General features: G+C 47.8%; 1 protein-coding gene across 1 annotated transcript in view; it reads right to left on the bottom strand.

Annotated features, from left to right (window-relative positions):
* CARMIL1 (capping protein regulator and myosin 1 linker 1) overlaps positions 1–11,778 on the bottom strand; it is a 140,928-nt gene extending 129,150 nt beyond the window's left edge. Inside the window, exons 1-2 of the mRNA XM_081205775.1 lie at positions 11,123–11,778; positions 6,163–6,260 (exon numbers count right to left, since the gene is read on the bottom strand). Of these exons, the coding sequence (XP_081061901.1) occupies positions 6,163–6,260; positions 11,123–11,162 (138 nt within the window). The 5' untranslated portion in view covers positions 11,163–11,778. The remainder of the gene's footprint in view (positions 1–6,162; positions 6,261–11,122) is intronic.
* Between the last annotated feature and the right edge of the window lie 2,278 nt (positions 11,779–14,056).

Raw genomic sequence — 14,056 nt, 5'->3', positions numbered from 1 at the left:
GCCGGGGGAGAAGCTCCGCCCCGCTCCCGGTGGCCGTGCACAGCTGCCTGCGCTCCTGGGACCAGCGCAGCTCTGCCCGGCCACCGGGAGCCGGGGGAGAAGCTCCGCCCCGCTCCCGGTGGCCCTGCAGAGCTGCCTGCGCTCCTGGGACCAGCGCAGCTCTGCCCGGCCACCGGGAGCCGGGGGAGAAGCTCCGCCCCGCTCCCGGTGGCCCTGCAGAGCTGCCTGCGCTCCTGGGACCAGCGCAGCTCTGCCCGGCCACCGGGAGCCGGGGGAGAAGCTCCGCCCCGCTCCCGGTGGCCCTGCAGAGCTGCCTGCGCTCCTGGGACCAGCGCAGCTCTGCCCGGCCACCGGGAGCCGGGGGAGAAGCTCCGCCCTGCTCCCGGTGGCCGTGCACAGCTGCCTGCGCTCCTGGGACCAGCGCAGCTCTGCCCGGCCACCGGGAGCTGGGGGAGAAGCTCCGCCCCGCTCCCGGTGGCCCTGCAGAGCTGCCTGCGCTCCTGGGACCAGCGCAGCTCTGCGCCGCCATCCCGAGCGGGGCGCTAAGTCCCGCCCCGCTCGGGATGGCGGCACAGAGCTGCCTGCCGTCGCGGGACTGCAGGCAGGTCTACGCCGCCATCCCGAGCGGTGCGCTAAGTCCCGCCCCGCTCGGGATGGCGGCAGAGATCTGCCTGCCGTCGCGGGACCGCAGGCAGGTCTACGCCGCCATCCCGAGCGGTGCGCTAAGTCCCGCCCCGCTCGGGATGGCGGCAAAGATCTGCCTGCCGTCGCGGGACCGCAGGCAGGTCTACGCCGCCATCCCGAGCGGTGCGCTAAGTCCCGCCCCGCTCGGGATGGCGGCAGAGATCTGCCTGCCGTCGCGGGACCGCAGGCAGGTCTACGCCGCCATCCCGAGCGGTGCGCTAAGTCCCGCCCCGCTCGGGATGGCGGCAGAGATCTGCCTGCCGTCGCGGGACCGCAGGCAGGTCTACGCCGCCATCCCGAGCGGTGCGCTAAGTCCCGCCCCGCTCGGGATGGCGGCAGAGATCTGCCTGCCGTCGCGGGACCGCAGGCAGGTCTACGCCGCCATCCCGAGCGGTGCGCTAAGTCCCGCCCCGCTCGGGATGGCGGCAGAGATCTGCCTGCCGTCGCGGGACCGCAGGCAGGTCTACGCCGCCATCCCGAGCGGTGCGCTAAGTCCCGCCCCGCTCGGGATGGCGGCAGAGATCTGCTTGCCGTCGCGGGACCGCAGGCAGGTCTACGCCGCCATCCCGAGCGGTGCGCTAAGTCCCGCCCCGCTCGGGATGGCGGCAGAGATCTGCCTGCCGTCGCGGGACCGCAGGCAGGTCTACGCCGCCATCCCGAGCGGGGCGCTAAGTCCCGCCCCGCTCGGGATGGCGGCACAGAGCTGCCTGCCATCGCGGGACTGGTGCACTTCTCCCCATCGCCAGCCCCACAAGCTCGGGGGACAGCGGGGAGGCAGAGCGTGCCTTCCCACTGTTCCCCGACCTGGTTCTTCCAGCCCCGCACCTGGGGGGGGAAATAAATTTTTTTTTCTTTATTTCCCCCCAAAAAAACTAGGTGCGTCTTATGGGCCGGAGCGTCTTATGGGGCGCAAAATACGGTAAGCCAAATGATTAAAATAAAAGCTAGATTGTGGTGTTACAATTCAAGTTTGAGCTGACCAGCACAATCCTAACAGATATGTCAACTTCGAGAATTTACCCAAGGCCAAACAAAAAGAGCAAGGAACTGAAAATAACTTCCAGAAACAGGAAATGGAGAAAACAAGTTGCTAATGCTAAAATACTTGGACAGAATGTCCTGTACTGTGGAATAACAGAGAAAGTATTCTTCACCACTTCAAGGCAGTATTTAGCTGTATTTCCCACCTATGCACCCACATTTAAATTCATCCATCACTCTCACAGAGTATATCAAATCAGAATGCACATTTATCAAACTGATACATGCTTCCCTAGACATCATGCACAAGACACTAAGCCAGAGACCATAATTGTCAGTAAGTTCATAAGGCATTTTAAGGACTTTGACAACCTTCACTGTTGATTTTCTTCTCACTTTGCGCTTCTCCTTTTTTCAGCTCAAAGTTCTTCCAAATGTCCCAAATGGTTAACAATTCTTCCTGAAGAATCTTGCTCCATATGAATTTACTAGTCACCTAACAGTCTGCCAACTAAACTTTCAACAAACACCTAGTGGTCTGAATCCTTGTGCTTTAATTTCTAAGGTTAAAAGGAAAAGGGGTAAAGGGACCCCTGACCATTAAGTCCAGTCGTGACCGACTCTGGGGTTGCAGCGCTCATCTCGCTTTATTGGCCAAGGGAGCTGGCGTACAGCTTCCGGGTCATGTGGCCAGCATGACTAAGCCACTTCTGGCGAATCAGAGCAGCGTATGGAAACGCCGTTTACCTTCCCGCCGGATGGGTACCTATTTATCTACTTGCACTTTGACGTGCTTTCGAACTGCTAGGTTGGCAGGAGCAGGGACCGAGCAAAGGGAGCTCACCCTGTCGCGGGGATTCGAACCGCCGAGCTTCTAATCGGCAAGTCCTAGTCTCTTTAACCCACAGCACCACCCGCGTCCCTTATCCTTATCCTTCCCTTATCATTCCCTTAATTTAAAGACAGGTGCATTTACAGATTTTGATGAAGATATGTATCAGAGTGCTGACTGACACATGGCACATTCTTGTTGTGGAGGCCATTAGCTTGAACAGTGCCACAGAGAAGTACTTTCTATCAGAATTGTGATGTTAAGGTCCCTCCATATGCGATTTAGCCAAACTAAGTCTAGTAACATCTGCTGTCCTTGGTGGCTGGTGCTAGCATGAAAATGCTGTATTCACACATGTGACATTATAGTCATTCAAGTCATCAGGGATGACATGGAAACACTGAATACAATTGCACTAATAATACCTACTAGAAGACACTTTCAAACAACACTGAGCACTGCCGCATGGAAGTGCTTTTTCACAATCTCCATTTGGGTCCTCACTGTAACATTTAAGTCATTTAGCATTAGCAACCTTTGCGTGGCTCGACTCCAACACAGCTGTCTTATAATATATTCATGTTGGTTTTGTTCCATAACCAAATCCCCACTTCTACTTAAAGTTGTTTTTATTTCCCTGAGTTAAATAGATCGTGACTTTGAAAATTATAGTTACCAGGAGTGCTTTCCCTAAGCAGTAAAAAAACAGCACACTGGTCTTTACCAAAGCCATGTCAGAAGCTAACTGTTGAGATTAAACAAACTGGGAGTGAAAGCAAGACCTAGCAGAGTATGAAAACAAGAAGAAGAAAAAGAAAAAGAAGAAGAAGAAGAAGTGCTGAATGTCTAAATAAACCAAATGATTGCAAATAGTACGTGAGGATATAATCTTTCATTGGGGACACTGTGAAGTAGATTAGCTACAGAACTTAGAAACAACCCAATATTTATTTTCCTCTTCTCCCAAATTTATGTGAATGTTTAGAAAGTCAAAATCTACAAAAAAGTAACCCTAAAAATCAACTATGAAGAATTCAAGCTGCAATCCTACAAACACTTGCCTCCATCACCATGTCCTATATTCAAGCTACACAGAAGGTGCCATTTTGTAAATAGATCAGTGAAAATAATTTATTTGTTACATTTTTGTAGCACCTTTCCTCCTGCAATGTGAGGCACCTAGGGCCATTCAACCAAGTAGATTCCTGTTTGGAATTTCTTAATGAAGCAGTCTAAGTTAATGAATAACTCCAAGCTATTTTTGACCTCAAAATAAGAAAACAGCAAGCAGAAGGCAGTGAATTGCCATTAGCATGAGGGTGATCCTTACTTTTTTGTCCAAGATGTTTAAAAATGTTTAAAAACCTCAGAAATGACCTGAAAGCATATGTTACTCGGAGTTTCGTTTACTCATTGCTCATAATGCCAGAATGTAGACATTCTGTGGCACTAAGATAACACTCTTAAACTGGCACTTGTACTCAACCCTCAACATTAACCTTAATGTAACTTAGGATCCCTTTTATGAGGGCTAGCCCACAGGGAAGATGCCCGCGCCATGCTAAAAACACAGTTTAGTGTGACATAAAAGAGTATAAGTAAGCCTCAAGGACACACACTCTGGAAGAGTTTAGAAGCTTTTGCTTCTACTTACCATAACTACACTTTGTGCAAACTGAAGAACTATGGTTAACATCACATACCATTTTGTTTAACACAAATCAACTTGCATATGGAAAGTCAGGAATACTCCAATATATTCATTCACAAAATATGTACACTTCAGTCAATACCTTTAAACTGCTGCCTTTCTATGCAAAATACAAAGAAACAGAACTTTCCTAGTTGACACTTCTTGACAAATGAAAGCAGCACTTTAATTATACACATGGTTTATGGTCTAATGAACAGTGCCCATATTTTGTACTTTGTATCTAGCACCAATAACAGCAATAATTTTGTGCAAGTCAAAAAGTCGCTCACATTCTATTATGTGAATGAACTGATCAGTTAAATGAATAAATTTTTTTAAGACAAAAAAATCTGCATCAGTCAACATGCATATTCCAGACCTAAAGTAGGGAGAATGCAAGGTGTAGAATTTAGGGCCATTTTTTTTTAGGAGAGGGGGAGGGAAGGAAAGAGGGAGATGGAGGGGGAGAGGGAGAAATCCTTGCAGAGACACTGCATATAAGATACGTCAAATTCTTTAAGTAGCTGATCCCAGAAAGAGGTATGACATTTATTAATATCACTAATGCTCAGTAAGTATGCGTCAAATGAAGAAAGCAATCAAATTGTTCATAGGGGAGTGAGCATTTAACACTTTTTGAACAGAAGCTTACTGCTTCTTGCCTGCATCTGATATGCATAAGCTGGCAGGAAATCTTTCAAGTCTATGACAGCTGTTGTGTTACAATACATCAGGCTCAAAAATATTCCGTGAATCTGATAGTCATAATACAAACTGCTTTCTGCTGACAGCCTGTTCTCCTTCACACCTATGTAAACACATATACACATTGTGGAACAAAATTTCAAAACTGTTGTTCTGGAGGAATCAATTTTGCTGTTGTGAACAACTGAATATCAAAATCAACTGTACATCTGCTTGATCCTTTTTTAAAAAAAAATAATCAAAGTAATTAACCTGAAGAAATGAAAGAGTATTTTTTTCCTGCACAAACCTACAAGTAGGATTATGTAAATTTCACAATCCTAATTCATGTTCCCATAAATTAGCACCGGACACAAAATTAAACCAACAATATGGGCTCTCTTTTTTTAAGAATGTTTTAAAAAAGAACTTCAAAATGTGGACAAAGCCTGGTGAGAGTTCTGAAGCAGTAGGTTAAGCATTATTTCCAGTAGTTAACAGGTAGAACTTCAGTGTTCCCTCCCTACCATTTTACGCAAGCAGAACATGTTGCTCCCAAAGCCTCCAAAACCCCATAATTTTAAATTATTTGAATTATTTAGAGAGTTCCTCTGTGCAGACTTTGGCAAAGGAATGGGAAATATTTGGGAAGCGTTCCGTCTGTTTTGTACTCTTGCTACACAGCTCAAGCACCATATTGGCAACTTCCCACGCAAGCATGCCTCCATGAACATTAATTTGAACATACTGTAGATATCTGTCTTTATCTGCTGTACTCTTAACTTGATAACACTAGGCACAAATCTAGATTTGTCAGGCCTCCAAATATCTTCTAGCAAGAGCCCATGATCAACATGACTGTCCCCTCTCCCAAATGGGAGAGGTTTCTAACAAGACAGAGCTTTGAAACAGGCAAGGAGGAAAACCCATTGCTTCTGCCCTCCCTGCCACCATGATTACAGAACGCTCTTCCTTTCCCCTACTTCTCAGGTACACACACTGAGAACCTGCAACAGGCATGAAGTCGGGGGGGGGGAGGTTACATGCCAGTTTTTCTTCACCTGAGCTGTACAACCAAACTCTTTTCTTTCTGCCCCCCTACAACTACAATACAGAGGAAATGAGAAACTTTAAAAGCCAGGCAACTTTTTCAAGAAGAGGAGCAAGAATCTAGCAAATTCAGTTGGTGGCCCCCTTCATTTAAATTAAGAGAACACCATTTCTGAGGGCTTGGAATAACTTGTTCAACATGAAGGACATAGTCATCAGGGCAAAGGAGCGTACTTACCAATATTTTGTTATCCACTTTGTCGCTCTTGACTTCTAGCTTAACTTTCTTCTTCACTGAAATTTTTATCTTCCTCCCAATCACATCCTTGACACTTTCTGAAATAGTGAAGAATATAAAATTGCTTTCACTGTTAAGAAGTAAGGTAAATATGAAATTATGCTACTATTATACTGCCAAGCAATGCTCTTGTTTCCAAATAAACTTAAATGACTAAACTAAATGTTTCCACTGTTCTTAGTAAACAGTCAAACCACACATGCCTATACATTCTCTACTGCACTTTGGAAATCTGCACTCCTTTGTCGTTGAGCATTAGGTAAATAATACATTGTAAACAAAGAAAAGTCTAAAGCGGAAAGCATAGGTTTACTTCCTCCTCTTACCAGAGAAAGACATCTATGAACTAAGGTAATCAGATACTTAAGGTAATCAAATGCTTGATCTCATTCATATTCACAACACGCTCTCACATTTTGGAAGTCGAATAATGCAGGTAAGATCCAGTGCCTTGTAAATGCAAGCTGTGTCACCCCCTAGATTGCAACATCAAAACAGTTCTATGTGTTCTTATCTGAGAGCTGTAGAATGGCCTCTCCAAAACATAGAATGGATCTCAGTCTAGGAGTTCAGTCTCCTAGGGCCTGTGTCGATTTTTAGTACCGTGAAAAGGAGTCTCACAAACAGGATGCATCTCCATCCCCTGAAGTACTCATGAAAGTATGCAAGTTGCAGGCAGACTACAGTACAGTACTGGTACTTAAAGTGCAAGTATGGAATCCTCTTAGAGGAACATTCCTGGTTTAGCACTGAAGTACAAAACCAAATGCAAGGAAAGCTGCCACGCTGATACACCCTTAAAAAAACTATGCTGAGCTCACTTCTCATACCATTTGTCACTGGTCTCAACCAACCTCATTCTCAATTTCACACATTTTTATCACTCTCTGCAAGGACCAGACCAGAACCAGTCATCCAGGGCTGGATTTAGGAGCATGAGACTGCCTCGAGACACCAGATTTGGGGGTGGGAAGGGGAAAGAATTTGTCACAAGCTATCTACTCAACAGCCAAAGGAAGTACTGCAAACAGTTCAACTTCACTTATAAAGCTCTCACAGCATGGCTAGTGTTGTGTTAATGTTCTTTTGTTTCCATTATTGGATAATTTTTAGCATCTGTGGCCATTCAAACAATGTGCAAGCAGTTGTGTTCAGATCCATGTGTCCAAGTCGATCGTCTTAATATTAACAGGGATAAGTAACTTATGCAAATCAAGTACTGAAGTCATGGAATAGACTATAAAGCTAGGTATATTCAAAAATTGAAGGGGGGGCATCAAAAGGTCCTCATTTGGTCTGAAGCTGGCCTGCAGACAACATGGATACCACCATCATTGTTGCTGCACATGCTCAACACACAATCCAAGATGAAAACGCCTTTAGAACACAAAGATGCCACCATTTTGCACGCCCATCAGTAAACAAGATAGCAGCAGCCACAGTTCAATGTGGTTAACTAAAAATTCATCTCCTAGGAAAGACTTTGCATCAATACCCATTAAAATACAGTAACATGTTGCCAAAGATACTGCAGGTTTTTCTCTTTGACATCTGGTGGGAGGGTGTTCCACAGGGTGGGTGCCACTACCGAGAAGGCCCTCTGCCTAGTTCCCTGTAACTTGGCTTCTTGCGGCGAGGGAACCGCCAGAAGGCACTCAGCACTGGACCTCAGTGTCCAGGCTGAATGAGGGGGTGGAGATGCTCCTTCAGGTATACTGGACCGAGGCTGTTTAGGGCTTTAAAGGTCAGCACCAACACTTTCAATTGTGCTTGGAAATGTACTGGGAGCCAGTGTAGGTCTTTCAAGACCAGTGGTATGTGGTCTCAGCGGCCGCCCCCAGTCACCAGTCTAGCTGCCGCATTCTGGATTAGTTGTGGTTTCCGGGTCACCTTCAAAGGTAGCCCCACATAGAGCGCATTGCAGTAGTCTAAGCGAGAGATAACTAGAGCATGCACCACTCTGGCGAGACTGTCCGCATTAGGTTTTATACATTTAAATATATGCTATTATGTTTTCATGACTATCTTCAAACAACTTAACTAATGCATCTTGGTATCATGTCTCTTATAACACATTAACCTACAGTGCAGAACAGCAAGGTATCACTGCTGCAAGATGATCCACTCAAAGTACTAAGGCACCTGCACTAACTGAAACTGGAGGAAATGTTGATCCACCCTGAAGACATAGGAATACCTTCAAGAACACACAAATGTGTATGATCAAGCTTTAATTCTGAAAGCTGACAGATGTTAGGGTAAGTCATATTATATTAACTGTAACATCTAATTTATGTTTACAATAGAAGACAGCTCACTTTTGTTTTCCTGGATGAGCAATGCAGCCTAATAACTCATTATATACGAATCTATGCAAGTGTCTGCCTTTTTAGACATTATATCCATCTAGAAGTTGGCAACAAATGATTCAAATATACCTGATAGTTCAAAATATTGTTATTTTTATATCCAACTCTTCCCCACCCCTCTATCAATGGGTAAGTTTCTTTACCCCCATTATGTGCATAAAAAGAAACAAGCAGATTTCTTTTCTGGCGTCCTACAGTAACCGAACCAAGATGCTCCTGCACTATTTACCCATGCAACTATAACTCTTTTCCTATCCAAATATTCAGAATCATTACATACATGACAAATTTAACTATCTATGCACTGCCAGACATTGTGTCAAGACATTGTTGAAGTATGCATTATTTGCACAGCAAGTAATAGTGTCGTTTATTCAAAGGAGGTGATAAAGCAGTTGAGAAACGTAACATATATATATATATATATATATATATATATATATATATATATATATAGGTAAACAGTTTGAGGGATCCATTTGTGTGTCACATTCTAGCACAGTAAACAAAATCCAGAGCAGAGCTGTACAGGTGAGGATTCTTAACAGACTCCATTGAGTAATATGGGTCAACAAAACAAATGGGTTGCAATCTGGTACACGTTTGGCACCAAATACTGCTGCTAGGATCTGGCTATCTGATTTCACCAGGGTAATATTAGTGGATGGTCTAAAGTTATTACAGTGGTACCTCGCAAGACGAATGCCTCGGAAGACGAAAGAGTTTTTCATTTTTTGAGTTGCTTCGCAAGACGAATTTCCCTATGGGCTTGCTTCACAAGACGAAAACGTCTTGCAAGTTTGTTTCCTTTTTCTTAAAACCGCTTGAAGAGGTGCAGTTGCGACTTGACTGTGCTTCGCAAGACAAAAAATTCGCAAGACGAAAAAACTCGCAGAACGAATTAATTTCGTCTTGCGAGTCACCACTGTAATCAGGATTATGTGCAATAGCACCTTCATTTCCTTTTCGTGCTCCTCCACACAGTATAATTTTTTTCAAACAGTTTCTTTTCAAGTGCATTTGTAGAAGACTAAATAACATATGCAGGTAAACCTAAAAGGATTGCCCTCAACTTATGCCCAGCTGTTTCAAGAAGCAGCCATCATATATGTACTTGCATTAGCAGTAAAGAGATTAGAGGAAGAGGAGCAGTGAATGGTGGATAGTCAAGATAAAAAGATGTGCTGCATCTGGAAGGATAAGAAGACTTGCCTTTTGCTGGAAAGCCACTATGCCTCAGGCTACAATCCTGGGCACACTTAATGTAGGAATAAGCTTCACTGAACTCAGCGAGACATAGTCACAAGCAATATACCAAGGATCAGTTTCAGTTCCTTCTCTGTAAAATGGAAACCCCATGAAATTTCATGGCATGTTTGAAGTGGACCAGGCAAAGGAAATATTGTTGCACACCCCATGAATCTTTCTGATATGACACACTCAATATTATAATAGGTAACTAAATCTTGTTCTGAACTGTCCCTGGAACTTGGCTATAGGGCAGTCCATAAATGCCTAAAGAGACTACTTACCCCAGTAAATAATAATTTTCACAGGGATATATTTTTAATTAACAAGGGCTGAACTGCCAGCCATATTGGCTCCCAGTCCATTTCAAATCGAGACACAGGGAAGGGGCTTTTTGAAATCTCCCTATCCACAGTCTGAACAGCAACAGATGCTTTGGCAGTCCTCTCCTTATGCACCTGAGCATCTTAAGCCCATCCGCCTAGCAGCTTGGCTTGCACAGCGAAGCAAGGTCCATAAGCAAAACACTCTGGAGCGCATTTGCACCGGAGAAGGAAAGGCTAGGAGGTTCTGCCTGCTTTTTAAGCATCACTTTTCGCACGCAACCTTGCAAGACCACCAAGCGATAGAATAATCCAAGAACCCTTTCCCATTCTTCGCGCGCAAGAGACTCGACATACGTCTGGGGAAGAGCACAGGAGGGGAGAGATCATCGCTAGGGTTGGAGGCTCCCATGGGGCCAGATGGGGAGAGCCAGCAGGGCAAGGGTGGCGAGGAAATGCTGGCGTTGAGAAACAAGCCGCCCCTCGAGAGGGTTAAAGATTGCTTTCACTTAGTTGGCTCACAGATGCCGAAAGCTCCGCTCCGTTTGCCTAGTTAAAAGGCTGCCTAATCTTCCCCTCCGCCCCGTAAGCAAATCTCCTCCAGCAACATCGATGCCAAAAAACAGGGGAGGGGGGCAGGCGGAGGAAGCGAGAGCTGCTTCAGCTTACAGACGACCCCCCACCCCCACCCCCCGCACCTTTCCAGCCGTCTCCCAGAGAAAACAAGTAACTGCAGCTTCCCACCACGCCTCCCCATTCCCAAAGGAGCATTTAATGCAGAAGACAACAGGATATGGGCGAGGAAGGCGTCGGGGGGGGGGGCAGGCAGGCAGGCATAGACTTTAGCCCTCACCTTAATACCCCTGACAGGAAGCGACCCCCCCCTCCTCCTCACCTCTCCCAGTTAAGTGCCCATTATGAACCCAGGAAGAGAAATGGGGAGGCGAGGGACATGCTTACCTAGCAACTCTTTGGGAACGTCGGAGCTCTCTTCAGTCATCGTTGCCCCCCGTCGTCTCTCCACAGCGAGGTGTGTGCGCGAGTGCGCGCTGGTTGCCGGGGACAACTCGCGCCTGCTCGCCGCGAAAAAACTGCCCAAAACGCAATTATTTTGGGGTAGGGAAAACAGGAGAGGGAGGGGCAACGAGCTTGCTGTGGCTGCTGGTGTCTCTCTCCCTCCTTTCTACCCTTAAAAAAATCGGTACGTTTTATAAAAAAAGACCAAAAAGCGGAGGGTTACTTAGGAGATTATTGCTACATGACGCCTCTCCATTTCGGCTGCAGGGGGAAGGGGGCGAGAGAGGTCCAAGGGCGGAATGGTCTCCCCGAGGCAGAGACCGCGGCGCTAATCCCCTTCTTCGTCGCCGCCGCCGCCGCCGCCGCCGCGTCTGCGCTCGTCAGGCTCGCCTTTCCTCCTTCCTCCTTCCCGCTTTCCCCTCCTGCCTCACGCAGCCGCCTCCTGGCTTGAGGTGCAAGCGGAAAGCGTGGGTGGAGGAGGAGGCGGAGGAGGACGTCGTAGTGGCGGTGGCGGCATTCCTTACTCCCGCAGAGGAAAGCCCAGCCCCGGCGAAGGGCTTCGCTTCGTACGCGCCCACACGCGTTCCAGCCGAGAGGCGGCCTCTTCACCTCGCGAGAGCCGCCGCCGCCGTGGAGAGCGTTGCGCGCTCTCTCTCGCTAAAGCAGCAGAAAGACTTTCTACTCAGCCGCGTTTCCTGCCAGCCCTACATTTGCAACAGATTCCATGCGCGCGGCCAGGGAGGGAGGGAGGAGGGAGGGAAGGGGGTGGAAGAAGAATTAAGGACATTTGTAGCAATCCCCTTGGTCCCTCCTCCCTCCCCTCTCAAATCACAGGATCCAGCAGCAAAGAGAGCGCCGGAGAGAGATCAGGGGGGCCATCTGCTGGTTTGAGGCGGTCTAAACCTGGGCAAAAAAAGGGATCCCTTCCCTCAGCCCCACCCACTACTCCTGCTCCTGCTCCTGCCCCCACCCCCACCCCACCATGAATCCCCAAGCAAGCGGTTGTTTTGAAAAGCTGCTTTGGAGTGAGCCGCATCGAACTAAATGGGTTTTGATTCCGAGTAGACACACATAGGACTGGGCTGGAATGCACACTTACCTGGCAGTGAGGCCTCCTATTGAACTTCCTCTGAGTAACATCCAAAGATTCCAGCTCCTTTGCACTCGGAATTCTCATCAGATGCTTTACAATTTTTTTTAGATCTTAAAAGTGTCTAGGCTTTAAATTTTGGGGTTGGTTGTTTTTTTTTTAAAAAAAAGTATATTGCATATTTTATTGTTGTAAGCTGCTTTGAGACCTGCAGTGGTGAAAAGGGAGAGACACCTTTTAATAAACAAATAGTGGGGAAGCTTTGCTTAGCTGTTTACTCCTTCCTACCCAGTTCTGTACCGGAGGTGTGATCTTCTGGGGAAAATAAAGGACTCTCTTATGAATGCTGATGTTCCTGATCAACACTGGAATGTATGGGACCATTGAATAAGGCCAAAGGCCGGTCTAGACCTACATTTTGTTTTGACAGTGGCCCACAAGATGCCTCTGGGAAGCCCAAAAAGATTACATGGCATGGCAGTGTAGGGGTTCGTGTCTAAAAAGAGGTATTGGGGACCAGTAATCAAGTAGTGCCAGCCTCAGGCACTTAATAGGGTTTGACTGTGTAGCCCGCCTTCTGCTGCAGGGGTAAAAATGGATATGGAACAAGGGGGAAATGCACCTTATGAATGCTTGTGGAACCTATAATCCTCCAGGTACTGTTAGACTAGACAGCCCATTGTTAATACTAGCTGGAGGTGAGGTGAGTTGGAACTACATCTGGAGGACCGCTGGTTCCACATTCCTGTTTTACTACTACTAATAAGAATAAGAATTTTTATTACTTGTACCCTGCCCATCTAACGGGGTTGCCCCAGCCACTCTGCACAGCTTCCAACAAATATAAAAGCATAACAAAACATCAAACTTTAAAAAGTTCCCGATGCAGGGCTGCCTTCAGAGGTCTTCTAAAAGTTGGATAGTTCTTTATCTCCTTTTCATCTGATGGGAGGGCGTGCCACAGGGAGGGCGTGACTACCAAGACGGCCCTTTGCCTGGTTCCCTGTAACTTCACTCAGTGAGGAAACTGCCAGAAGGCTCTCCGATTTGGACCTCAGTGTCCGGGCTGAACGATGGGGCTGGAGACTTCCAGAGATGCATTTAGTGTGGTCACTCTGTCTCTACACCAGTGTTTCCCAACCACTGTTCCGCGGCACACTAGTGTGCCGCGAGATGTTGCCTGGTGTGCCGCGGGAAAAATTAAAAAATTCGATTATTTTTTTTTAAGTCAAATTTTCGATTGGGGCGCCGTCACTAGATGACCCCTGGGGTTCCCTCCCTCCCTCCCGCTCTGCGCCTCCCTCCTCCTCCTCCTCCGGGGAGGCCCTTCCTGGCTCTCGGCCAAGGCTTGGCGGCTGCCACTCACTCACTCGCTCGCCCACCCATCCCTCCATCCCTGCACCCGGCCTCTTCCCCTCCGTCCCCGGCGCGGGGGCTGCTGGGATCCGTAGTCCCCTCGCCCTTGGGCTCCGCGCCCGCGTGGGGTGCGCGAACTACGTTTCCCAGCGTGGCCTGGCGGGCCGGGCGTTTTGTTTGAAGCGCTCTTCTCCCGGCCATGGAATGAGCGCAGCGGCGGCCAGGCGGGCAGGGGCTCTTCAGCGCAGACCCCGCGCAGCCTGCCTGAGCCCCCGTGGAGATCGGGCGGCAGGATGGAGCCCGGGGATCCCCGCGGAGGCGGAGCGGCGGAGGCTGCCCCCCAGGTAGGGCTGCGTCGGGGGGGGGTTTATTTTTGCAATGCTGCATCCGCGCCGGAGGGGACGCATCGGACCACGGGGAGACCCCTTGGC

Source organism: Podarcis bocagei (assembly GCF_964188305.1).
Source record: "Podarcis bocagei genome assembly, chromosome: 8".
Classification (NCBI taxonomy): Eukaryota; Metazoa; Chordata; class Lepidosauria; order Squamata; family Lacertidae; genus Podarcis; species Podarcis bocagei.
Note: the sequence above shows the minus strand (reverse complement) of the source record. Positions and strands in the feature narration are given on the sequence as shown.